Raw genomic sequence first — 24,406 nt, forward strand, 5'->3', positions numbered from 1 at the left:
GTAAAAGTTTCACACTTCTAGACGGTGTGAGTCCAGACGGCAAACAGAACAACTCAGAGCTCACCTCTTTTTGCTTTTCAAGACAAGGTTTCTCTATGTAGCCATAGCTGTCCTGGAACTCACAGAGATCTGCCTGCTTCTGCCTCCTGAGTACTGGGATTAAAAGGTGCAGCACCACCACCAAGCAGAGGAATCACACCGGGAATGGCATAGGCTTTGAAGCCCTCAGTGTCTGTCCCCAGTAAAGTAACAACTCATACTACTATTTCCACAGTAGTTCAATGTAATAAATAGTGATTATTCTTGATTTCATTGCAAGAATTTTTTTGTCCTAATTTATTTGAACTCTGATAGTAAAGGAATTTTTAAAATCAGAATTTGAGAGTGAACACTCCTTATGAAATGATGTTTGAAAACCAACACAATCTGATACAGTATGTACACTCATGCTCTGCCTCTCCTCTCTCTTTGTATGTACTCTTTACTAAGAACCAACGAAGGCAACAAAAAATTCAGGAAAGATATCTTCACTTCAATGAGCTCAGCGCCACTGACTACACGGAAGACAATGAATGTGAAGCTGACACGGCACTTTCGGGAGAAGTGGAAGTGGATACCGACTCCAACCATGGTTCTCAAGAGAAGGTTGCACAGACAGGGCTGCCTGTTAACCACAAGGATTTGGGTGGCCAAGAGAACGTGACAGAAAGCACACCTGATGTGCAGGAATGCCCAGAGGACCTAGAAGTGAAAAGTGTGAACACCGAGAGTGATCAGGGGACTGTGACGTCTGCTCCTGAATGTCCTAGGAAGTTAAATGGTGCCTTCCTGGAAGAAAGGACCAGTGGAGAACTAGACATTATCAATGGTTTAAAAAACCTTAATTTGAATGCTGCTGTTCATCCTGATGAAATAAATATAGAGATTCTGAATGACAGTCATTCTCCTGCATCCAAGGTATATGAAGTCATGAACGAGGATCCAGAAACTGCTTTCTGTACCCTCGCGAACCGGGAAGCGTTTAGTTCTGATGAGTGTTCCATCCAACATTGTTTATATCAGTTCACCCGGAATGAGAAACTTCAAGATGCCAATAAACTGCTTTGTGAAGTGTGTACAAGACGGCAGTGTAATGGACCAAAGGCAAATATAAAAGGTATTTAGTTATTTTTCTTGTTGTAAAAATTGATATTAAAGTGTATATTTTGCAGGTAGAATAATTGTGAATTATCACATCTGGGCTTGTAATTGAGTTAGTAAAGAGAAAAAAAAACTGCATTAGCATGGCTAGTGCAGTGTACGCTAAGAACAAAAAAAACATGGTCTCTTTCTATGGGTCTATTTCCCACTGGAATGCGGTCATAACATCCTGGCAGTAACTGATTCTCTGCATCCTCACATCCTCGTCAGTATTTGTGATGGCCCTCATCTCCTTAACACCAGGAAAGCAGTCTGGAAGTTTTCAGTGCATGTCCCCTAGTCTCGCCTGTATTCCTTATGCTTGACTGAGTGGGATTGAAAGGGAATGGGGTGGCACAGACTGTGGAAGATTTTCATTGCAGTTGAAGTATTCTAAAGTCCTTTCTCTTTCTTTTCTTTTTTCTTCCTTCCTTCCTTCCTTCCTTCCTTCCTTCCTTCCTTCCTTCCTTCCTTCCTTCCTTCCTCCTTTCTCTCTTTTTCTTTCAAGATTTATTTATTATTATACATAAGTATACTGTAACTGTCTTCAGACATGCCAGAAGAGGGCATCTGGTCTAATTCGGGTAGTTGTGAGCTACCATGTTCTGGGATTTGAACTCAAACTTTGGAAGAGCAGTCAGTGCTCTTACCGCTGAGCCATCTTGCCAGCTCCCTAAAGTCATTTCTTTTCTTTTTTTTTTTTTTTAACTTTTTTTTTTTAAAGATTTATTTATTTATTATATGTAATTACAATGTAGCTGTCTTCAGACACACCAGAAGAGGGCATCAGATCTTTGTTACAGATGGTTGTGAGCCACCATGTGGTTGCTGGGATTTGAACTCCGGACCTTCGGAAGAGCAGTCGGGTGCTCTTACCCACTGAGCCATCTCACCAGTCCCAAGTCATTTCTTTACACGTAAAATAATATAAAGAATAAGTAATGTTGCTTTTAGGGATTTAATTTTGGAGCAGACAATGGCAAGCAAGCCAAAATCCATAGGCCTAATACTGTTTCTGATAGTCTCTGAGCAAACTGAGTTTCCTCACATTGTGGTCATTTCTTATGGAGGGAGATATGCCAAGTACCTCCAGGCATCCTGCTGATGTGACAGTTCTCAAGGATACCGTAAAATGTTTTGGTGTCTGGAATTCAACCTAGGACTTTGTACATTTTGGTAGTGAGTTGTACTTTAAAGCCTTTTTAAAAAATGCTGTCCTCAAAGTTGCCACCCTATGCCTCTACCTCTTAAACACTGGGATTACAGGCATGTGCGAGCATGTGCCCGTCACAGCCTCAAAAACATTCTATAGGTTTTTATAAATAATTTGATATGGAACACTTAACTGCCAACCCTAATTAAATGTGCTGCTTACATTTGTCATGTGTTATGGACATTTTTCAATTTATACTGAGAAAATGTCCTTGATTTTTGCCTCTTGGTTATTAAGGACACAAATATCACCACAGTCTGCTGGTTTGTTACTCCTGGCTTTGGGCTTTAGGTCGTCCTTCTCTAACAGACTGAATGTTTGCAGGTGACAGGAGACATGTTTACACCAATGCCAAGAAGCAGATGCTGGTCTCCCTCGCGCCTCCTGTCCTCACTCTGCACTTAAAGCGATTCCAGCAGGTACCCTCAGAACCCCAAATTAGCTTACGTATGCAACCCCTACTTTAGTCTCTTCTGAATTTGTTTCTGCCTTGTCTTAATTCTAATTTCAAAAAAAAATGGGAAATTTAGAAGAGAAAATATATTAAGTTTGTCAAAGTGGAGAAATGTAGACAGTCCTGGTTTCTAGAGCGTATGATTTGTAGTATCTTATTCAAAGTTTAACTTTAGATTAGAAAAACACCAGTTTACTGCTAAAATGTGTATGTGGTATATCTTAATTTTTTAGTGGCTTGATAAAAAGAATATATTAAATTTTCATAATTTTGTGACTGGATCATCTTTTCTGGAAGATTTGATATATTACTACAACTTGGAAATTCTCCAGGATTTTATAGACATTTTTCCTCTTAATGGTCAAGTATTGGCTTGACCAATTGGTTGGGTCTTACTGGCACTTGTGTAAGCATGGTTAGACTATTGTGACTTAAGAAAAATATTCTGCTATTGCTGAATTTTAGGAACTCAAAAATCTCTGACCTAATCTGGTATTTGGGGTGACTAAGGCAGAATCAGGGAAATCTCACCAGAGCACTTTTTGGTAATGTGAGGTACTTAAAGAAAAATCTAAACTAGCCAGAAACAAGACAAGGAAAAAGTCTCTATAGAAAGGTGACTGGGGCTACATGTGTTGGGAGTTCTTTGGGCATTAGAAGGGACAATCCGTATAGCTTTTCCAGGAAAAGAACTCAGTCTGTCATCCTTCTTCTTTTTTTTTTTAGGCTGGTTTTAACCTTCGCAAAGTTAACAAACACATAAAGTTTCCAGAAATCTTAGATTTGGCTCCTTTTTGTACCCTTAAATGTAAGGTAGGTAAAAGTGGTTTTTTTTTTTAAAGGAAATTGTTTAAGAGAAATCATGACCTATCAAATACTCGTCTGATATTTCACATTAAATATGAAATTGATATTATTTTAGAAGGGCTGGGATGCAGCTCAATGATAAAAGTGATTGGTAAGAAATATTTTATAGAGGGGGACTTTGGTTATTATACCTTTGGTTAAATTTAGTTAGGGTTTTGCTGCTGTGAACAGACACCATGACCAAGGCAACTATTGGTTTTTTTTTGTTGTTGTTTTTTGTTTTTTTCGAGGCAGGGTCTCTCTGTATAGCTCTGGCTGTCCTGGAACTCACTTTGTAGACCAGGCTGGCCTCGAACTCCCTGCCTCTGCTTCCCAAACGCTGGGATTAAAGGTGTGCACCACCACGCCCAGCGATAGTTGAGATTGAAGAGCACAGAATAGTTGGAGAGAGGAAAAGAGCACCACAGAATGGGTTAAGATTTCAAAACCCAGTCTCTTATGGCTGAAAAGGAATGGCACTGGAAACCCAGGCAAATCACCAGTGCACATACCTCTCTGGGGCAATGTAGGACTTGTCAAGGCAAAGAATATGGAGGCACAGTGATAATTAGAGCACAAAGGAAAGAAGTCCCTGCTTGAGGGAATGCAGTTTTTACAAGAGCTGTCATACCTATGGTCTTAAGCAGCCTTAACTCGGGGTAGGAACATAGCCTTACAAATGTTAGCCTTACAAGGTTTATATTGGAGCCGGGCGTGGTGGCGTACGCCTTTAATCCCAGCACTCGGGAGGCAGAGGCAGGCGGATTTCTGAGTTCGAGGCCAGCCTGGTCTACAAAGTGAGTTCCAGGACAGCCAGGACTACACAGAGAAACCCTGTCTCGAAAAACAAAAACAAACAAACAAAAAAAAAAACCAAAAAAAAAACAAGGTTTATATTGGTGGCAGAACCAGGTTGGCCAAGATATAAAGGTACTCTAGAATTTTCTTGAGGCCTTTAACTGGCAAATTGAGTTAATACCTACGTCATTTAACCGTGGTATTACGTGGTTCATGACCTAGTTTTTGCACCATAAAATCAAATTCAACTTTGATAAAGGTGAAATTATCTCTGTGGGCTAGGACAGACAGGTGGTGTGACAAGATGTGAACATGTCTTTCCAAGGACATGTGTGTAAATGGGACAATAACCCTGGATTATGTTTTTAAGAATGTTGCTGAAGAAAGTACACGAGTGCTGTATTCCTTGTATGGAGTTGTTGAACACAGTGGTACTATGAGGTCAGGGCATTACACTGCCTATGCAAAGGAGAGAACTGCAAGCTGTCATCTCTCCAATCTTGTTCTTCATGGTGACATTCCACAAGGTAAGCTATCTTGGATAATCCACACATTTTACCTAGTATGCCAAAGCAAAAAAATAATAGAAGCCTGATGACTCTTTCCTTTTGTATTTCCTGACAGATTGTGAAATGGAATCAACCAAAGGGCAGTGGTTTCACATCAGTGATACACATGTACAAGCTGTGCCTATATCTAAAGTACTGAATTCACAAGCATATCTCCTATTTTATGAGAGAATACTGTAATAACAAAAAGTGCTTTCTCTGGAAATACACCTATGGCTTTTATACTGGCTATTATAACAATAAAAAGTTAAACTATAAATTATGTTCATCTAAGTAAATGACAGAAAAAAATCATGTTTATTTATTTAAATACAGGCAAAATAATTTACAGCGGTTTTGTATTAGCATACTGGTTTTTATTCCTTCTAGCTTCAACTCTAGGAAGGATTTGAATAACTAAGTTCTGTGCTTAATCTGACTGGGTGGTAGTTCTTGACACATCAATAAACTGATATTCCCAAAACATGTTTTATTAGACTTTAAGTTGTTATTTACTGTATCCACTACTGGCAACACCATGTCTCACTATTCTAGTGCTGAGATTAAGATTGACTGGAAGCAATGTGAAATCTTGGTGTCAGTGTGTGCACATAAACTCTGGCCCAGCCACTATTGAAAAGCCTTATATTAGGACACTGTCTGAACTTTTTTTTGTTTGTTTGCTATGGGATAAACAAACATTTAGAAGCCAGTGTATCAGGTCACTGGAGCTTAAAGATTTTCAAGGCCATGGGATTGGGGGGAACAACTTTGGAAATGAGATAAATAACAGACTAGAAGTGTCTTTCCCAAACATAGACATGGTGTGGTGGTTGTAGCAAGCCAAATATACAATGAGAACAGTCATGTGAGTGATTAAACAGACGGCCATAACAGTAACACATTTATTGTACCACCCAGCAGAGTACAAACACAAATAAGAAAAATAAAACACTGGGCAAGTTCTACTCTACAAACACAACTCTTAACCTATGACAAGTTCCTCAGTCATTCTGGTCGTCGTCCCAGTCCTTCTTCCCACTTGGAGGTTTGGGCCCACCAGCTGGTTTTGCCATGATGATCTAAATAACAGAAACCCATGGTAAGTACATTAAACTTCTACCTGTGGAGGTTAAGAACCACAAACCGTGTGTGTGTGTGTGTGTGTGAACTACTTTATCAACAGTCTTCATCTCAATATAATCAAAGGACATTCCTACTGTCTTAAGCTATACTTCAGCAAAGCAGAGAAACTAACATACCACCTCCAGAAACAATTAGGGACTTCATACTTACTGACAGTGCTTATAATAAATGAGCCTCAGGGCTTTACCGTCTGCACTTCCCTTTTGTAGCCTATATTCATACCACATTAAACTTACACTCTCCCAAGCCCTCATCCCCCATGTCTAAATGGTCTCGGCTAATTTAAAACTGCCGAAAGTTTTAAAATTTAATTTGAGCCAGATGTGAGGGTGAACAGATACTACAATCAGGAGTGCCATGTTATGACTGTACTGTCCTGGGATTTGCCTGCCTCTAGCCCTTCTAGGCCAAGCAGTGAGGTTACAGATGTGCCACCGTGCCTGCGGCTCTGGTCCTCAGGCTTTTAGGGTAAGCACTCCTATCTGAGCCACCTTCCCTAGCCTGAAAAGACAACTCATTTTTAAGCCAAGGTCTTGCTCTGTGGAGCAGGATGGCTTGGCACTCAGATCTGCTTGCTTTCACCTCCTGATGCTGGGATTAAAGAAGTGTGCTTGTCTGCGTCCCATGGGCCACCACTTTGTAAAGATTACAGTTTCATTTTCACTCACCTGATCCACTCTTAGTACAGTGACTGCAGCATTAGTGGCCAATTTAATAGCCCAGTATTTTCCCAAGTAAGTATCTAAAATACTGGCTTCTAACATATCCTTTACAGCAGGGACTTCAGCCTGTGAAAACAAAATTAATTTCTTACTCGTGAAAGCTTATACTCAACGTGAAAAACTTACAAGGCTCCTAAATGATAACCGAAATATACCCTCACTCCAAAGCTGTCAATAAAACTAAAATTTCCTCTATCAGATTAAGTAAATATCAATTACAAGAGCTACTTGTAAAAATCAAACCTCTATCTTGCACCAGTTCCCCGTTACACATAGTGTATTTCTTTATATAGTCACAAAAAAAGTCAAATCTTAACAAATACCTCGATATCCAACCCCACATTTTTGTTTCCTTCTTGGTGTACGGAATAAAGTTTAGAGATAACTTCATTGGCCTTCACGCCAGAATTTTCTGCCAGTGCCCGTGGAATTGCTTCAAACGCTTCAGCAAACTTCTTAATAGCATACTGTTCAAGCCCAGGACACGTCTAAAACAAAATTTGTTTGTCAAGTCAATGCTTTTTTTAATACTCTTAAAAAAAAAAAAAGGTCAGAAAGGCAATTTCTATAGAAAAGACTTATACCTCTCCATATGATGTGATTTGTTTAGCCAATTCAATTTCGGTAGCTCCACCTCCAGGTACAAGACGCTTATCCTATTTAAAAACAAAGTGGAATATTTATTTTTCAGTAGGCACCATTATGCAAAACGTACTGAAATGCAGTGACTACATCAACCTTTCCAACCTGGAGACTAGGAACCCACTAGTACAGCATGGCCGCACGTGCTGCAGCAATGGTAGACCGTCTGGAACACACTCTGGAACAGCCTTGTTACTGTGTAGTCTGTGCAATCGTTTGTGAAGGTAACATTCCTTAGCAGCTGACAGGTTGTTAGAACCACCTATCTTGATGTTCTCATGTTTGAGTTTCAAGAAATCACAAGTTTCTGAAATTGCAAATACTGACCCTTGTGAGAACTTTGAAAGTATTAACTCCATCATCTACTGCCCTTTCTATATCATCCATCAGATTGTCTGTAGAACCTCGAAGAACTATAGTAGATATGGCACCATCTTCTTTTTCTGCCAATAAATAATTTGTGGATTAAATCAGAGAAAACAAATCCCTAACTGTATAAAGCACACCTTACCATTACTACATACCATGCTTAAAAACAACCACCTGTGTATCTCCAACTTCTGAGAGGTAAACACTGTCACAATGTCCCATTTCTTCTTGGACGGGAGGAGTCTACAAAAAAAAAAAAAAAGATCCTTGTAGTAAAAATTCAAATGTACTCACCCATCTTTTGTTTTCCAAAATACATACCAATTTTGGAAGAGCTGTGGCACCAACTGTTTTACAGAGTCGTCTGAGATCCCACTTTGAGTTCAGTCTTCAAAAAGAAAAAATGAAAAATTTGATTTAGTCATAATAACATAAAATGTAGAGAATAAATAGCAAATAAGCCAGACAAGGCCACATACACCTTTAATCCAAGCAGCCACAGACCAGCAGATCTCATAGGCCAGGCTAGTCTACATGGCCAGCCAAGGAAATAATACTGCTTTCACCTTATTCAAAGTGATCATGTTTTTATTGCACTGAATTAGGAAGCCAAGAAGCTGATTCCTGACTTTGTGAAAGTAACAAACTAGCCAGCAATGCCTATGGCATCTGAAGTGCATGCCATCTACAGATAAAGAACTGAGGTCAGTGCAACAGCACAGGCTTTTAGTCTCAGCACTTGGGAGGAGACACAGGCGGAACTGAATTTACACAGTGAATTCCAGGCCAGCCAGGGCTACAGAGCAAGAATCCGTCTTAGACAAATTAAGCACACATTTACAGCATTATTCTACAAATTAAGGTGTAGCCTGATAGATTTCAAACCTAGGATACAGGTGCAACTGCACCATCTGTAAGGAAGAGCAGGGATATTACTGTGTCTATCTGATTGGCTGCTAGATGGTATAACGTGCCCCAAGCGATTTCCTCAGTGAAAAGCATTTTTCTTGATCCATATTATAGCTGATAAGCAGTTCATTAAGTTTACATCTTAACCCTTAAGCTATTCCTTTTGCCCAGAATGCGTTCTCCTCCTTGCTCAAGTAACATCTCCTCACTGCTCCTTGGACCCTACTGCTTATGTAAAGTTCACTTCTCCCTCCTATATAAATCCTTTTGCTGTTTGATCTTCATTTTCCCTTTATCAATTGTTCTCAGTTTACTGAAAGTAGCTCTTACCTCACCAACATGATATTGTACTTGTTAGCATAATGAAGAGCCATGTCCGCCACTTTGCCGCCTGTTACTATGACATTTGCACCGGTGCCTGCAATGGCCTTCACCTGAGCATCCATGAGATTCTCCTCTCCCTTACTGAAGTTCATCAGCTCCTCAGCAGTCTTAATCAGCACGGTCCCCTGGAAAACAAGCCACATCCTTCCCTTTCAAACCTGTCACAGTTTTGATGTTCAAAGTTGTAAGATAATGTTTTGCCCAATAATTTAAAGATCTGAGAGAAAACATGAAAATATGTGTTTTATTATGAAGCAAAATACATGTACTTGTTAAAAGCTCCTCATGTATAAAATTATAAAGTGTATAAAATGAAGACCTTCACTCCCTACACTCTCAGGTCTCAAAGCAAATGTATTTTCAATGTGACAGGGACAGACTTCCTTTAGAAATGTCAGGCATATATATATATATATATATATATATATATATATATATATATATATATATATATATTCAAATACAGTGATCATCAGCAAAACAATCCTCACATCTTCCCTGAAGCATGGCCACACAACCCCTCAAGTCTGTAAAACCAACAACTGGAATCTGCCAAGATTATTTGCCATGAATCTAACTACTGATGAATCTAAAACATGTAGTTTTAAAGACTGATTTATGTTCAAATTGATTAGCATTCTTAAGAGTATAAGAGAATGTCAACATTCACAAAAAGCCATACCATGAGCATACAAGATGCTCAGAGTATTAACAAAGAGCTACAATTAAGAATAAAAATACTTATGAACTAACCAGTACCCCGGAGCTCTTGACTCTAGCTGCATATGTATCAAAAGATGGCCTAGTCGGTCATCACTGGAAAGAGAGGCCAATTGGACATGCAAACTTTATATGCCCCAGTACAGGGGAACGCCAGGGCCAAAAAAAAATGGGAACGGGTGGGTAGGGAAGTAGGGGGGAGGATATGGGGGACTTTTGGGATAGCATTGGAAATGTAATTGAGGAAAAGATGTAATAATAATAATAAAAAAAAAGGAATAAAAACACTGCCGGGCATGGTGGCACATGCCTTTAATCCCAGCACTTGGGAGGCAGAGGCAGGTGGATTTGAGTTCGAGGTCAGCCTGGTCTACAGAGTGAGTTCTAGGACAGCCAGGGCTACAAAGAAACCGTCTTGAAAAAAAACAAAGAATAAAAATACTGCCACCACTAAGTGGTTTTAGTTTAGAATTTAGTAGCTCAAGCAAATATTCATGGTCTGAACAAACAATTCTGTAATCTTCAGTTTGCTTAAGAGCAAACCCCACACCCCAAATAAACATTAATGGAAAAAGCAACCCAAATGTCCTTTTCAAGTCACATACCTTTGTCTCTGTTATCATGCCATCAAACGGACAAGAGTACACAGCTATTTTTGCATCTTTGACAGATGTCACATCACCTTCAGTTTCCTTCTTAAAAACCATGCCATGTAATACTGAGGATGAATAAACACCAGAGCCCTAAGGAGCCAAATTCAGTGTAGTGAGAAATCAGTAAATTTGGGTTAAGGAACAAAGAAATATTCTATACTTTTGTTTCATCCCAGGTGTTGGGGCATGGTTTTGCCAGCTGCAGATAGCTTCTGCAACTTCTGCGACTGTGTGATGCTCTGAATTCTGGGAACTTTTCAGAGGGTATATAAAAGCTAGAGTGAGCGAGAGAGAGACCCCCAATATAGGAGGTTGGCTGTAGTTTGTTAACAGATGTGCTCAAAGAAGAAACAAGAAGAAGTTTAAATTCAAGGATCTCTATTTATCTCTCCCTTCTATCCTATCTAGTGAGGGAGTGAAGCAGGGGGAGATCCCACAAAGTAGCAAAGAGCAGCTACAAGCAAAGAAGAAATTAGATTCAAGAATCTCCTCCTTTCTTTCCTATCTAGTGATGGGGTGAAAGCGGGGGAAAGAAAGGGTGGGAAAAGAGCCAAAGTACTAAGACTGGCAACCCAGCAACACTGTCATTAAATTTTAAACTAAAGTTGTACAGCAAGGCTGCGATGATCAGGAGGTAGGCATAACCAACCATTCTCACGGCTGGAAGCACTACTGTGGAAGGAAAGCGCTTCAGCATGCTGGGAAAAGCAAAGGTAGACAGCAATCAAGTCATTTATTTGCCTGATCACCAAGCACTTGGCACTACTATACTAAGTGGAATTGCTAATACTACAGAATGAATAGAAAAAGATGGTTTCAAAGGTGAGCCATCTCTGGCTCCATTCTTTTACATTACTGTAACCTCTATGTATTGGGAAAAGATGACTTCACAAAAAATATACTTTAACAGAGAGCAACAGCAGTTCTCAATCTGTGGGTCACAACTCCCTGGGGTGTTACCTATCAGATATTTACATTATTATTCATAGCAGTAGCAGAATTAATTATGAATGACCAACAAAATAGCTTTAAGACAGAAGCACTAAATCTAAAACATAGGGTAGAATTTATGGGCGTACAGATGGCTCAGTGTTTAAGGACTGCATGCTCTTCCGGAGGAACCAGATTTGATTCCAGCACTGAAAAGGTAAGTCAGAACCATCTGTACCTCCAGGCCCAGGAGACCCGATGGCCTCTCCTGGCCTCCATGCAACTGTATGCACATGACACAAAGACAGATCGCAGGCAAAAGACTGGACATCAATTAAGTCTTAAGAAAAGAGCAGAACAACTTTGAAGCAGGGGACCAGGCAAAGTAACTGATCTTGGAATGGGAATGTGCCTTCATGGCAGAGGGCTTTCCCAGCATGCTCAGGCTCTGGGTCAAAGCCCCACGACTGCAGAACAACATCCCCTTCTAAGATCTAGTTGGATATGGTAATATATTTTTTGAAACTTACCAGAATCTTACATACTCTGATGTTATCAACATTGAAATTGCCAGAATCGGGAAAGATAGATACTGTCAAAGAAATAAAACGTATTTTTTTAGATCACAGAGAAGACATCTCAGTGACATTAGATCAGCGCAGTTTGGATTATTTTTTGTTACCGATTATTACTCACCACAAGCCTGAGCAATAAGCTTGGCCAAAAATGTCTCACTGCCGTACTGCTTACTCATGATGGAGGTTCGAAGCAGAGAGGACACTTCATCAACATCTCGAAGGTTTTTGGCAGAGCAACATACCAACTCAGGAAGGATCTCATGAGCTTTTTTGCAAGCTATTTCATACCCCGATATTACCTAAACCGTGATTAAAAAAAAAGTTGTTTTAGTAGACATACTTTTGACATGACTTACTCTGGTAATCCAACAAGTGTGGGGATTTTCAACCTAAGATGGCAAGTGCTTGCAGAAATGCATGCAGAGCCAATAGCTATGGACCACACAGCTCTGATGACAACACAAATGCCAGCCCTTCCTCTAACACCTATCACTCAGAGGACCTTGGCTTTAAGAACACTTAGCAATAGGAATCTTTTGAGGACAAATTCACATGAAGCATATGGCCAATGCCTAAAATGGAAACTACTCAATGTTATTACTAGTAGATTTAAAGTTTATTTTAAAATCATTTACTTGTATATGGTAAAAGTACACATATTGGAACAGACTGTAAGCCCTTATGACTGTCCAGGCATGCACATGTACAGTGGCTCTCAGGGGTCCTGCTCTGTCTGACAGACTCCCTTTAGACAGACTCTCAATCTGGTCAGCAGGTTCCAGTGATGCTCCCGGCTTCACTCCTCCGTGTGGGATCACAGGTGTAACTGAGTACTACTCGGGTCCCTGTGCTTGCCCCCGAGAGCTGTTACCCATCTAGTCCTGAATTTTAAGCTTTAAGCAAAACCACACAAGTACTCAAATACAATTAAAGTACAATATGAATACTTGCCTCTGATACGGACAGGCCAATCCTCAGAAGTTCTTCAGCCAGTTCTAGAAGAGCCCCAGCGAATACCAGAACGAAGTTTGTGCCATCACCAACCTCTTGTTCTTGCATATGAGAGGCCATCACTATCATCTTTGCAGCAGGATGTTGCACCTGATACAAAGGGTTAGCAAGTGAAAGAGACTTGTACTTGCAGCAACATGAAGTCAGCAAGTTCCTTGATGGCAGGCAAAAGCCACCTGACCAGTTCGTTCCACAGCTTCAAGTATGTTGAACTATGTTTGTCAGCACAAACTCACCAGTACAAATGAAATCATTTCAAAGCACGTGTCTGACAGCCATGCATTACACACAGTGCCACAAAAGTGCCACAATTATACCTAACTTAGAAAATAAAGTATTTGCAACTGTTAAACTCAGCAACTTTAAGACTTTAGAAGAGAAGTTGGTGTGGTGACACACTATCAACTATCATCTTATCCACTTGGCATAAAACTCTAGCATTGGGCTGGAGAGATGGCTCAGCAGTTAAGAGCATCGACTACTCTTTTGAAGGTCCTGAATTCAAATCCCAGCAACCACATGGTGGCTCACAACCATCCATAATGAGATCTGACACTCTCTTCTGGTGTGTCTGAAGACAGCTACAAACAAAATAAAACAAAAAACTCTAGCATCACCCCTTATTCTCACCCCACCCCCACTTCATGTCTGATACACTATGTTGCCAATTTTCTCCATATATTGGCTTTTTAACAGTTAAACAATGTTTTGTCAGGCCTGTTGGTGCACACCTTTAATTACAGCATTCAGGAGGCACAGACAGGAGGGGATCTGGAGTTCCAAGCCAGCCTGGTCTACAGAGCCAGCCCATGACATCCTGAACACAGAGACCCTGTCTCAAAAACAAACCAAAGGTTTTACAAAAAATAAAACAGAGGCAGTTTTAGTACCACTTATATTTCTAAACATGCTCTTGTTTGAGGAACCCATGACTCCCCTTTTCTTTTCTCTCTCTGAGATAGTACACGCAGTCAGACTCTCTGAGCTAGCACACGCAGTCAGACTCTCTCTCTGAGCTAGCACACGCAGTCAAACTCTCTTTCTGAGCTAGCACACGCAGTCAGACTCTCTCTCTGAGCTAGCACACGCAGTCAGACTCTCTCTCTCTGAGATAGCACACGCAGTCAGACTCTCTCTCTGAGATAGTACACGCAGTCAGACTCTCTCTGAGATAGTACACGCAGTCAGACTCTCTCTCTGAGATAGTACACGCAGTCAGACTCTCTCTCTGAGCTAGCACACACAGTCAGACTCTCTCTCTGAGATAGTACACGCAGTCAGACTCTCTCTCTGAGCTAGCACACGCAGTCAGACTCTCTCTCTGAGATAGCACACACAGTCAGACTCTCTCTCTCTCTCTGAGATAGTACACGCAGTCAGACTCTCTCTCTGAGATAGTACACGCAGTCAGACTCTCTCTCTGAGCTAGCACACGCAGTCAGACTCTCTCTCTGAGATAGTACACGCAGTCAGACTCTCTCTCTGAGCTAGCACACGCAGTCAGACTCTCTCTCTGAGATAGTACACGCAGTCAGACTCTAGCCGAGGATGACTTTGAACTTCGGATCCTTTTGCCCCCTCCATCTCCTGAGTGCTGACCACATGCAGAAGCCACCACACTTTTATACAGGTTTATACAGCATTGGCAATCAAAGCCTAGACAGGCACCTACACCCAAGCTTCAAAGTATTTTTAAAAAGCCACAAAATTCTCAATTCTTAGGAATTAATTTTAGACACTGTTCATTTTAAATTTTCAGCAATGGGGACAATGGGGACAGAACCTAGGGCTTTGTGCTTATTAGGCAAGAGCTGTATCACTGAGCTATCTCCCCAGGCCACATTTATACATCAAAGACTAAGTCACCCTCTAAGTCAACACCACAGCTCTGTTCTTCTGAAGGGTCATTTTTATTTGTGTGTGTGTCTGTGTGTGGCTATGTGTGAATAGGTGCCTAGAGACTGTAAGGGGGTGGCGGGTCCCTCTGAACTAGTATTCCATGTTGTGTGTAGACTGCCTGACGTGGGTGCTGGGGACTGACCAAGAGCAGTCTGCACTCAACTCCAGTCCTCCTCATTTCATTTACCACGAAAAATTCCTCCACAAATATTCGTGAAGGTAAATTTTTCCTTAGCATATTCTTTAAGCTGTTAGAGAAATGTGAATTTTTCTCATTTTCTTTAAAACACATATTTACCCCCCTCCTCCAATACTAAACCACAGGTCTAATGGAGCAAGAGATGAGCATCACAGCCTCTTACCCTGCTCTAAGTATCTATTCCACACCCTCTTGGACAACAAAACTTCAGGGAAAAAAGGAAAATGCCAAACGGTTATGTAAGACAAAGCATCAATATTTACCAGCTCTTTTTATACTGCTGGAGAATTCACATTAGAATCAATCTATAGAATCATACATCTGATCATCATCAGAGAGATACTCCACACCCACCCACACACAGACAATTTAAGAGTTTGAGTAGCCAAATGGTAAACCTAGAAAGGTCACTTAAATAAATCTTCACAATAAACTGGAGGAAGAAACAGCCTTTCATCATCTAGATTGAATACAGTTTCACCTATGTTAGAGTCATGGGTTTTTGATGGTTTTGAAACAAAACTTACTTCTAGCTCTCTTAAAATAGTCGCTGCGTCATTTGTCACAAACAACTTCTCCAGGCGATTGATGACCATTTTATTCATTCCTTAAAAGTAGTTGCAAAGAAAAAAAAAAGATTCCATTATTAATCAAATATTCTCCCAAACAACCCAGGAAAATATGGGCAAGAAGCCATACTGACGTTTAACCCCTGGAACACACTATCTATTTAGATCAGCATCATAGCCCCATGGGGTTCCCCTGACTAAACACCCACATGCTTAGCATGTAAGAAGTGCTCAATAAATAGGAATTAACACTAAAAACAATGTGCTTAGAAAGACATTTGGTTTCATCCGTAATCTCTTTGTGTGTATCTCTAATTCAACTGGTGGTTAAAGGGAAGGAAGTTTCCTGATGCTGTGCTGTTTTCTGCAGACTGCTGGGCCTTTCCACAATAACACTGTGCCACTAGTGAGGATGCTGAACTTCCCTCCCTAGGACCTAACAGGATAACAGCATCATTTCTAATTTCTCTTTTCCCAGAAAGCTGGATTTCTGACTTAAAGTGAGAGGCACATCAATGCCACGGACCATAAAACACGTGAGGCCCGCTCTCTACACTAACACCCTCAAGACAAAATGAGGTAGCGAACAGTCACACCACACAGCCTCAACTTTGAACTTGGTCATTACCATTTGGTCCGTATGCTGTGCGAGTAGTCTGAGCAAGCTCCTTGCAGGCCTGTATATTTCTATACACAGCCTCTTCTAATCCCGAGAAATGCTGAAAAAGAAAATGTCTGCTTAGGCATGATATCCAAGTTAATAGTTTTCTTTTGCAGGATACCTCTGTTGGTTATGCTTCTAAGAAACTGCCAGGATCACACAGGCAGTCATCAGACAGCCTCAGTTTCCCCGCACTGGGCCTGGCTCTCTTTCCTATCTGTAAACTAATGGGATAATTAACAGCTACTAGTACTAGCTTTTTACCTAAATGTGGGGGACAGGGAGTACTTAAAAAAAAAACCTTGTCTTCACTATAGTCTCCATCAGTACCGACTTACAAAAAGTATCTCTGTGCTGAAGTGCTAGCCTGTGACAGAAATCCTTTAAATGTATCATTTCCTCAGTCAGAGTGATGGAGGAAAAGATGGAAACTGGAAGCTATGGCCACCCCTCCAAAGGTTAACAGTGTCATTTGCAGAACTTACTAACTTACATTAAGCCCTGACGTCCATTCAGTATGCCAGTTATCACTACAGAGGAGACACCACCTCTCTGTACTGCTAAGGATCCGCTATTTCTACAAGTTGTAGAAATATGAAAGACAAAACAAACGTTATCTGGCAGCTTGGGGAACTCAGGACAAATCGCTCCATAAGCAATGTGACCGCTTTAAAAAAATAAAAATCACTCCTCAAACTACGGCCTAAGGGATAATAACACTATTCGATCTGGGGTGGGGCTTCACTTATCCTGTAGGCTACGACATCGGACAGTCAAGAGTGAAAAGACAGTTAACAGCCTTCGGCTCGGTCTCCTCAATTCAGAAAAGGTAAAGGAAACAGAACGTCCAGAGGAGAGTTTTCAGTAGAACAGTGGGGATCGGACGTGTCTGGAAGGAAGCAATCAAGGGCAGGCCCAGGAGTGACCATGCCGGACTCGTGTCATCTCCATCCTACAATCCCCGGCCCTCCAACCACCCGTTACCAATCCCGTCCAACTTCATTAACGCATCGCCAGCTCGCGTTAAGGGCGGCGCCCGTGGGCTCCATTCCGCAGACAAGGGCGTGGGGAGCCGGGTTGCAAACCCGAAGCCACCGGGGGAATAACAGAGATGCCCACCGGTTCCAGCGAGCCGGCATCCAGAGCACGCTTCCCTTTCTAGAACCTTCTCCATCCCGATCGCGGCCGCCCGCCCGCAGGCCTGTCGCGGTCGCCACAGGCGCAGACCCGCCCTTCCACCGCGCAGTCCCTCCACGCCACCTACTTTGGCTCCATCCTTGAGCATCTGGGCAAAGCCCGGGGCCTTGGGGACGTGAAGCGCCATGGCTCGGCCGCAGTCCACCGCTCACGCGCTCGCTCCGAGACGCCGAGGAAGCAAGGGGCGCCGCGCACTGCCTGCTGGGAACGGGCCTCGGCGCCGCCTCACGTCCCCCTACGTCAGGTCGCCCCGCCCCTTCAACCTGCAGCGTCTCTGAAGTATCGCGAGAACCAGAGGTTCCACCAGACAGACCTGATCTGCCGATTCCCGATCAAATCGGACGATCAGGCCGAACCCAGAGCGCGCATGCCCCCTTCGTGTCCCTTGTCCTAAGTTAATGAGTAAACTTTGGTTAGGACGTTTGGCTTGTGATATTTCGGTGGCGGACACCCAACGTCTTAACCTTCACTTAAACTTAGTTCTGCAGATCCAGCACCGGGACAGGTTAGCCTTTTCTTCTCCAAGCTCACCCGCCCTCGCCCCTATAAACTACCAATGGACGTCCTCTGTGTTGGTCACTGGGAAGCTCTGAAGGCTCGAAGGTGATCATTGAAATAGCATCCAGGATTGCAACACGTGGAGTGCACGTGCGTGGCAGAGCTAAGCGGTTTGCTTAAGTGCAGTTATCTTTGCTATTGGTCAAATTTTAGAATGAATATTAATCTCCATTTTATGGAAAGGAAGTTGATAACCACAATTCAGTGAAACGAAGAGGTCACCAGGCCAATAGATATTAAAGCGACGATTTCTACCCTAGATGGGCAGATTACAAAGTGGGAATAGTTAACCACTTTATCTATATCTATATCGATATCTATATCGATATAGATATAGATAGATATCCTCTACTCCCCCAGAATCTTTTTTACAAACATCTCCTAATGTAAATAGAATAGTTTCATAGAGAAAGTAAAACACTCTTACAATTAAAAAAAAAAAAATGGAAGCATCTCCTGCCCTTGCAGAAAAATATGAAACGTTTTGGTGAGTCATTGGACATAGAGAAATTAAGATTTTCTTTACGTTGGGACAGACTCATAATTGCAACCCTACTATCAACTGCAATTTTTTTTCTAATAAGCATTTAAAATATTAACCATGGGACTGAAGGAGCTGAGGGGGTTTGCAGCTCCATGGAGGGAGCAACATTGTCAACAGGCCAGTTCCCCTAGAGCTCCCAGGGACTGGACAACCAACCAAAGACTACACATGGAGCGACCCATGGCGCTGGCCACATATGTGGCAGAGGATGGCCTTGTTGTACATCAGTGGGAAGAGAGGCCCTCAGGCCTGAGGGTGTTCAATGCACCATTTGTAGGGAAATGCCAGGGCGGGAGGATGGGAGTGGGTGGGTGGGGGAGCACCCTCATGGAGGCAGGGGGAGTGGGGATGGAATAGGGGGTTTCCCAAGGGGAGACCTGAAAAGTGGAAAACAATTGAAATGTAAATGAAGAAAATATCCAAGAAAAAGGAAAAAAAATGTAACCATGAAAATACTTTCTTGTCACCTAACACAAGGTAAGTGAGCCAATTATATTGGAAGACAAAGCAAACGTTCAGTGGTTCGCAAAGATTGGTTTTGACACCTCCGAGGCTCTCCAACGCCCTTTCAGGGCCCATGACTACAAAAGTGTTTTCATACTAATACAGAGCTGTCTCCTCTCTTCCTGTGGGGAGCTGTGAAGGCCTGCTGGGTGTTCAGTATGTCACAGTATGAATGTGAAAAACACAAGGAGCCACTTATACCTTTTGTCGTCCACTAAGCCACATATAAAATATTTGGAAAAAAAATTGAGAATATCAGTCCTCAAGAGAGACATTTTTAATAATGTTATGTTAGCTTCAGTGTTCACTGCTATATTTTTATATTAATGTTAAATAGTTTTATTTATAATATTAACAATCAGTGATTACTACAATACCCAATCATTGAGGGACTCTGTTTAAACCTCTATGTGGATTCTATGTCTGTAAAGTACATGACACCTGAGCAGTAAGACAGTCGAATTTCCTCATGGATTTGCTAGGAAAAACTAAAACCCGTTGTCTCAGCATCACTTATGGGTATAACTGACACAAAAAAGTGAGAGGGGATTTAAAATTATACCTGATTTTTTAAAAGTGACTAAGAGGATTTAAATCTTGGCAAAAATTGATAACTAGATCCTGAAAAACTAAACGAGTTCAAGACAGCGGATAAATTTTCATTGAAAGTTTAAAGTAAAAGTCAACCTTGCACAAATGGGAAATGGGAAGAATTAAAATCGATTTCAATCAACTATGTGTTAATTCATCAAAGAATTAGCTTTTAATTGCCAATTATTCCTTTTGAATGGAGATTTGTTAATTTTGTGTAATTTGGGTTGAATGCTATGTACTGGCTGGTTTTGAGTGTCAACTTGACACAAGTTAGAGTCATCAGAGAGGAAGGAGCCGAGCCGCCTTTGAGAAAATGCCTCCGTTAGATCCAGCTGTAAGGCATTTTTCTCAATTGGTGATCAATGGCGGTGTGTGTGTGTGTGTATGTGTGTGTATGTGTCTTACATCTGTATATAATAATGTAAGACGCTCCAATGTTTTATGCTTTGGCATTGTGTTACTAATAGGGTGGTTGTGTGTGTGTGTTTTTTTTTGGTTTTTTGTTTTTTTTAGCTCACACAGCAAACTGTAGATTCTGGCCGAAGAGATGGCTTATCAGGTAAAGGCACTTCCTGCTGATCGAGAATATCAGAGTTCAATCTCTGGGACCCATATGGTGAAGTTATAGAATCAACTCCCTCAAGCTGAAGTGAACACACGCATACACACACACACACACACACACAAAGAGAGAGAATAAATAAATACATGTAATTAATGGAAAAATAGTAAATTCTCCCTATGTTAAATTTTTTAAGTTCTGAAATGATGATTCTAATTTTTAAGACCATCTTCAAACCCATATACTTCGAAACTGAATATCCCACTGAATGCCATCAGTTAATCTAAAATACGATAGATGTTTGTTATTTTGGAGATAGGGTGTCTTTTTTACTTTTCCACTGACAAAACTCCATGACCAAGACAATTTATAAAAGAAAAGTGTTCACTTGGTCTTGCAGCTTCAGAGGGCTAGAGTACATTGGCAGGGCAAACCTGAGAGCTAAGAGCTCTTGATCCACAAGTAGGCAGAGAAAGAGAGGGGGAGGGGGAGGGGGAGGGGAGGAGGAGGGAGAGGAAGAGTGGCCATCGCAAGAGTATTGTGGAGCTTCAAAGCCCGCCCCCAGTGACACACCTCCTCCAAGGCCACACCCCCTAACCCTCCCCAAACCTATGGGCATCATTAGCATTCCATGCTCTGCATAGGATCTTACAGTGTCTTGTGCTGGGACTCAGCTTGCAGCCCAGGTTTACTGTTTTACTGTCCTCCTGTTTTAGCCTTCCAGTGCTGATATTATAAGCAGGTATCACCATGCCTTTGTAGGTACGCGCATGCATGTTTTTAAACTGTGGAAGTTGAGGCAAAAAAGCGACAGAAAAAAGCAAGAAACTGAGAAGAATGAATGTTGAGAATAACACAAAGAAATGTGTCCAAGCTCTCTGGAGCTAGTGAAAGCGGGCTACCCTCAGTTCTAAAACAAAAAGGGAGTTTAAAAATCACGAGGATCATAACATTGAAAAATGGTTGAGGGCTGGGCAGATGGCTCAGAGGTTAAGAACACTGACTGCTCTTCTGAAGGTCCTGAGTTCAATTCCCAGCAACCACATGGTGGCTCACAACCATCTTTAATGGAATCCAACGCCATCTTCTGATGAGTCTGAAGACAGTTACAGTGTATTCAGATACATTAAAAAAATGTTTAAAAAATCCGATTGAGTAAGGAAACACATTTTTCTATAGATCATGTAAGGAAAGTGCCATGTAATAAAATGATGGATAAGCACAAAACCAGGCACACAGAAAAGGCAATGGGTGCACCCATGTAACCAGTGAACCCCTGGGATTCACCTGTCTTCATATCCTTAGGCACTGAGATACGTACAGTGACTCTCAGGCCCCCAAACTTTCTTGGACTAAGCAAGGTCCTTTAGTATTTCTCTTAATTTTTCACATTGTAAGATATACTAGAAAAAGGGGAGGGTCCTGAAGAGATGGCTCAGTGGATAAGAGCACTGACTGCTCTTCCGAAGGTCCTGCTTTCAAACCCCAGCAACCACATGGTGGCTCACAACCATCTGTAATGAGATCTGATCTTCTGATGTGTCTGAAGACAGCTACAGTGTACTTAGATATAATAATAAATAAATCTTCAAGCCAGAGCGAGCAGGGCCAGAGCGAGCGGGGGGCAGGGGGGGCAACAAGAATGAGCAGAAGTCCTGAGTTCAAATTTCCAGCAACCACATGATAGCTCACAACCATCAGTACAGCTACAGTGTACTCACATACATAAAATAAATAAATCCTTTTTTTTTTTTTTTAAAGGTAACTTGTGGCCTAGAGTTTAGCCGTAAAGAGGACTTGCTGCTCTTGCAGAGAACCTCGGTTCACTTCTCATCACCCCTTTGGCCACTATCACCTGTCTGCAAGTGCAGTCTCAGGGGATCAGATACCCTCTTCTAGCCTCCACGAGCACTGCACACATGTACTACGTACACATACATGCTGGCAAAATGCCCATACACATTAAAAAATACATTTTAAAGGACAATTTATCAAATTTAATTCCCTAAAGAATAAGACCTTGGTGCCTGGCTTGATCCAAAGGCGAAATTGCAAATTAGTCACTGAACAGGGAGTCAGCACATGGCATCCAGAGATTTCCACTCTTAGCCCAGACTAACCACTGAGCCATCTCTCCAACCTCCCCACCCCGACCCCCACCCCCATCCAGGGCTTTGTAAACGCTAAGTGTTATACAAGGAGCTACAGCCTGGCCCTTGGGTTTTGGAGACGAGGTTACAGTATCTAAGCTTGGCTCACCGCCAGCTTGTGATTCTCCTTCCACCCCCAAATGCTGGACTTCAAGGCATACATCCCATGTCCAGCTGGTCCATGGTTGCTTTTAGGTACTTAGCCCATGAGACAGAGTTTATTTCTGTGATTGGCCTGCTAAGGATGCTTGATGGTTCAAATGCTTATTAGCCATTGTCATTCTCACTTGTCCTATTCTTAATGTTGTGGGCTATTTTTACTTGCCATGATTACCACTAGGGTTTTCAGTGGGGTCAGTCATTAGCCTCAGGGAGTAAAATTAAGAAAGGATCCATGTGTCTATTTATGTAGCAGTCTGATAGAGCAATTACACTTTCTCATTGCTATGTGACAGCCCATTTCCTGTTCCTTAATAGAGCCTCTCTCTTCTGACGACATGCCCAGCTGTATCACAGAGGAGAGTGTTAAGTCAGAACAGCGATCTCCAGGCTGACAGAGGGGAACGACTACCAAAATGACCTTCCAAAGGACGGCCACCTCTGTAATGCTGTGATACAGTGGTAACATAGGAAAATAAAGTCTAGCCATTAGGAATGAACTCTGTGAGGAGAAAGGAAGCTTTATTTAGGAATTGTGTGAGAGAAAAGAGAGGTACAAGGAAAAATACATTTCGAAGATCTAACGACCACCACTTATCTTATCTCAAGACGGTATTCAACTTTGTCAAAATCCTAACATTAAAGGAAAAAGGTAAACAAGGAAAAGGTCTTAAAAAAAAGATTTATTTATTTTATGTATATGAGTACACTGTAGCTGTACACATGGTTGTGAGCCTTCATGTGGTTGTTGGGAATTGTTGGGAATTTAGGACTTCTGCTTGCTCCCATCAACTCCGCTCACTCAGTCAACTCCACTCTCTCAGTCCCTGCTCGCTCTGGCCCAAAGATTTATTTATTATTATAAATAAGCACAGTGTAGCTGTCTTCAGACACACTAGAGGAGGGTGTCAGATCTCATTACGGGTGGTTGTGAGCCACATTGTGGTTGCTGGGATTTGAACTCAGAAGAGTAGTCAGTGCTCTTACCCACTGAGCCATTTCACCAGCCCGAAAAGATCTTTTTTTAAGCCCATATATTCCCTTCTCATCTGTGATATCTAATACATTAGTGGCCCTCCACTGAAGTCATTTGGACCAAGAGCTATCGTAAAACACTTTTAATTTCCACAAGCCATGTAGTCTTCTTTATTACACAAAACAAATAAGAGCAGCCGTGAGCATGCATGAGCTAAGAGCAGTCAGATTTATTGATCATAGCAAGTAATTACAGGTAGCAATAGTCAAGTGATAGACAAGGACCTGTCATAGGGACAGAAGACCCCTAAGCTAGAGAAACTTAACTGAGGCCACTTAGTGAAGCCGTTGTGCTTAATTCACTAAGAGGGATTGTTGTCTATGAATAAACACAATACAACAAGCACTCTAGGGACTGGAGAGATGGCTCAGCAGTTAAGAGCACTGACTGCTCTTCTGAAGGTCCTGAGTTCAATTCCCAGCAACCACATGGTGGCTCACAACCATCCATAACAAGATCTGGCGCCCTCTTCTGGAGTGTCTGAAGACAGCTACAGTGTACTTATATATAATAAATAAATAAATCTAAAAAAAAACAAAAAAAAACAAAAACAAGCACTCTACCTTGCTTAGGCAGCCATCTTTAAATTACATGTAAATTCCTCCCTTGTTTGCAGAATCATTTTGTAGAAATCTTCATTCCTGTATATAATCTGTATGAATGAGATACATT

At 41.6% G+C, this 24,406-nt stretch overlaps 2 protein-coding genes across 3 annotated transcripts in view; one reads left to right on the plus strand and one right to left on the minus strand.

Annotated features, from left to right (window-relative positions):
• Positions 1-5,522, plus strand: part of Usp16 (ubiquitin specific peptidase 16) — a 32,348-nt gene extending 26,826 nt beyond the window's left edge. For both annotated transcript variants that reach the window (XM_021185640.2, XM_029470395.1), the window contains exons 16-20: positions 490-1,156; positions 2,717-2,811; positions 3,573-3,659; positions 4,861-5,017; positions 5,115-5,522. In XM_021185640.2, coding sequence (XP_021041299.1) covers positions 490-1,156; positions 2,717-2,811; positions 3,573-3,659; positions 4,861-5,017; positions 5,115-5,239 — 1,131 coding nt within the window. In that variant the 3' untranslated portion in view covers positions 5,240-5,522. The remainder of the gene's footprint in view (positions 1-489; positions 1,157-2,716; positions 2,812-3,572; positions 3,660-4,860; positions 5,018-5,114) is intronic.
• A 407-nt stretch (positions 5,523-5,929) lies between these two features.
• Cct8 (chaperonin containing TCP1 subunit 8) lies at positions 5,930-17,850 on the minus strand. The gene is made up of 15 exons (XM_021185644.2): positions 17,695-17,850; positions 16,398-16,488; positions 15,728-15,807; positions 13,043-13,192; positions 12,210-12,390; positions 12,044-12,105; positions 10,536-10,673; positions 9,157-9,335; positions 8,239-8,305; positions 8,073-8,160; positions 7,876-7,991; positions 7,491-7,562; positions 7,230-7,394; positions 6,853-6,972; positions 5,930-6,120 (listed from the first exon to the last, which is right to left on the minus strand). The coding sequence occupies exons 1-15, from the start codon at positions 17,752-17,754 to the stop codon at positions 6,043-6,045; spliced, it is 1,647 nt and encodes a 548-aa protein (XP_021041303.1). The 5' UTR covers positions 17,755-17,850; the 3' UTR covers positions 5,930-6,042.
• Between the last annotated feature and the right edge of the window lie 6,556 nt (positions 17,851-24,406).

The sequence above is a fragment of the Mus caroli genome, unplaced genomic scaffold (genome assembly GCF_978045245.1).
Source record: "Mus caroli unplaced genomic scaffold, Mus_caroli_1 scaffold_17, whole genome shotgun sequence".
In the NCBI taxonomy this organism is placed as follows: Eukaryota; Metazoa; Chordata; class Mammalia; order Rodentia; family Muridae; genus Mus; species Mus caroli.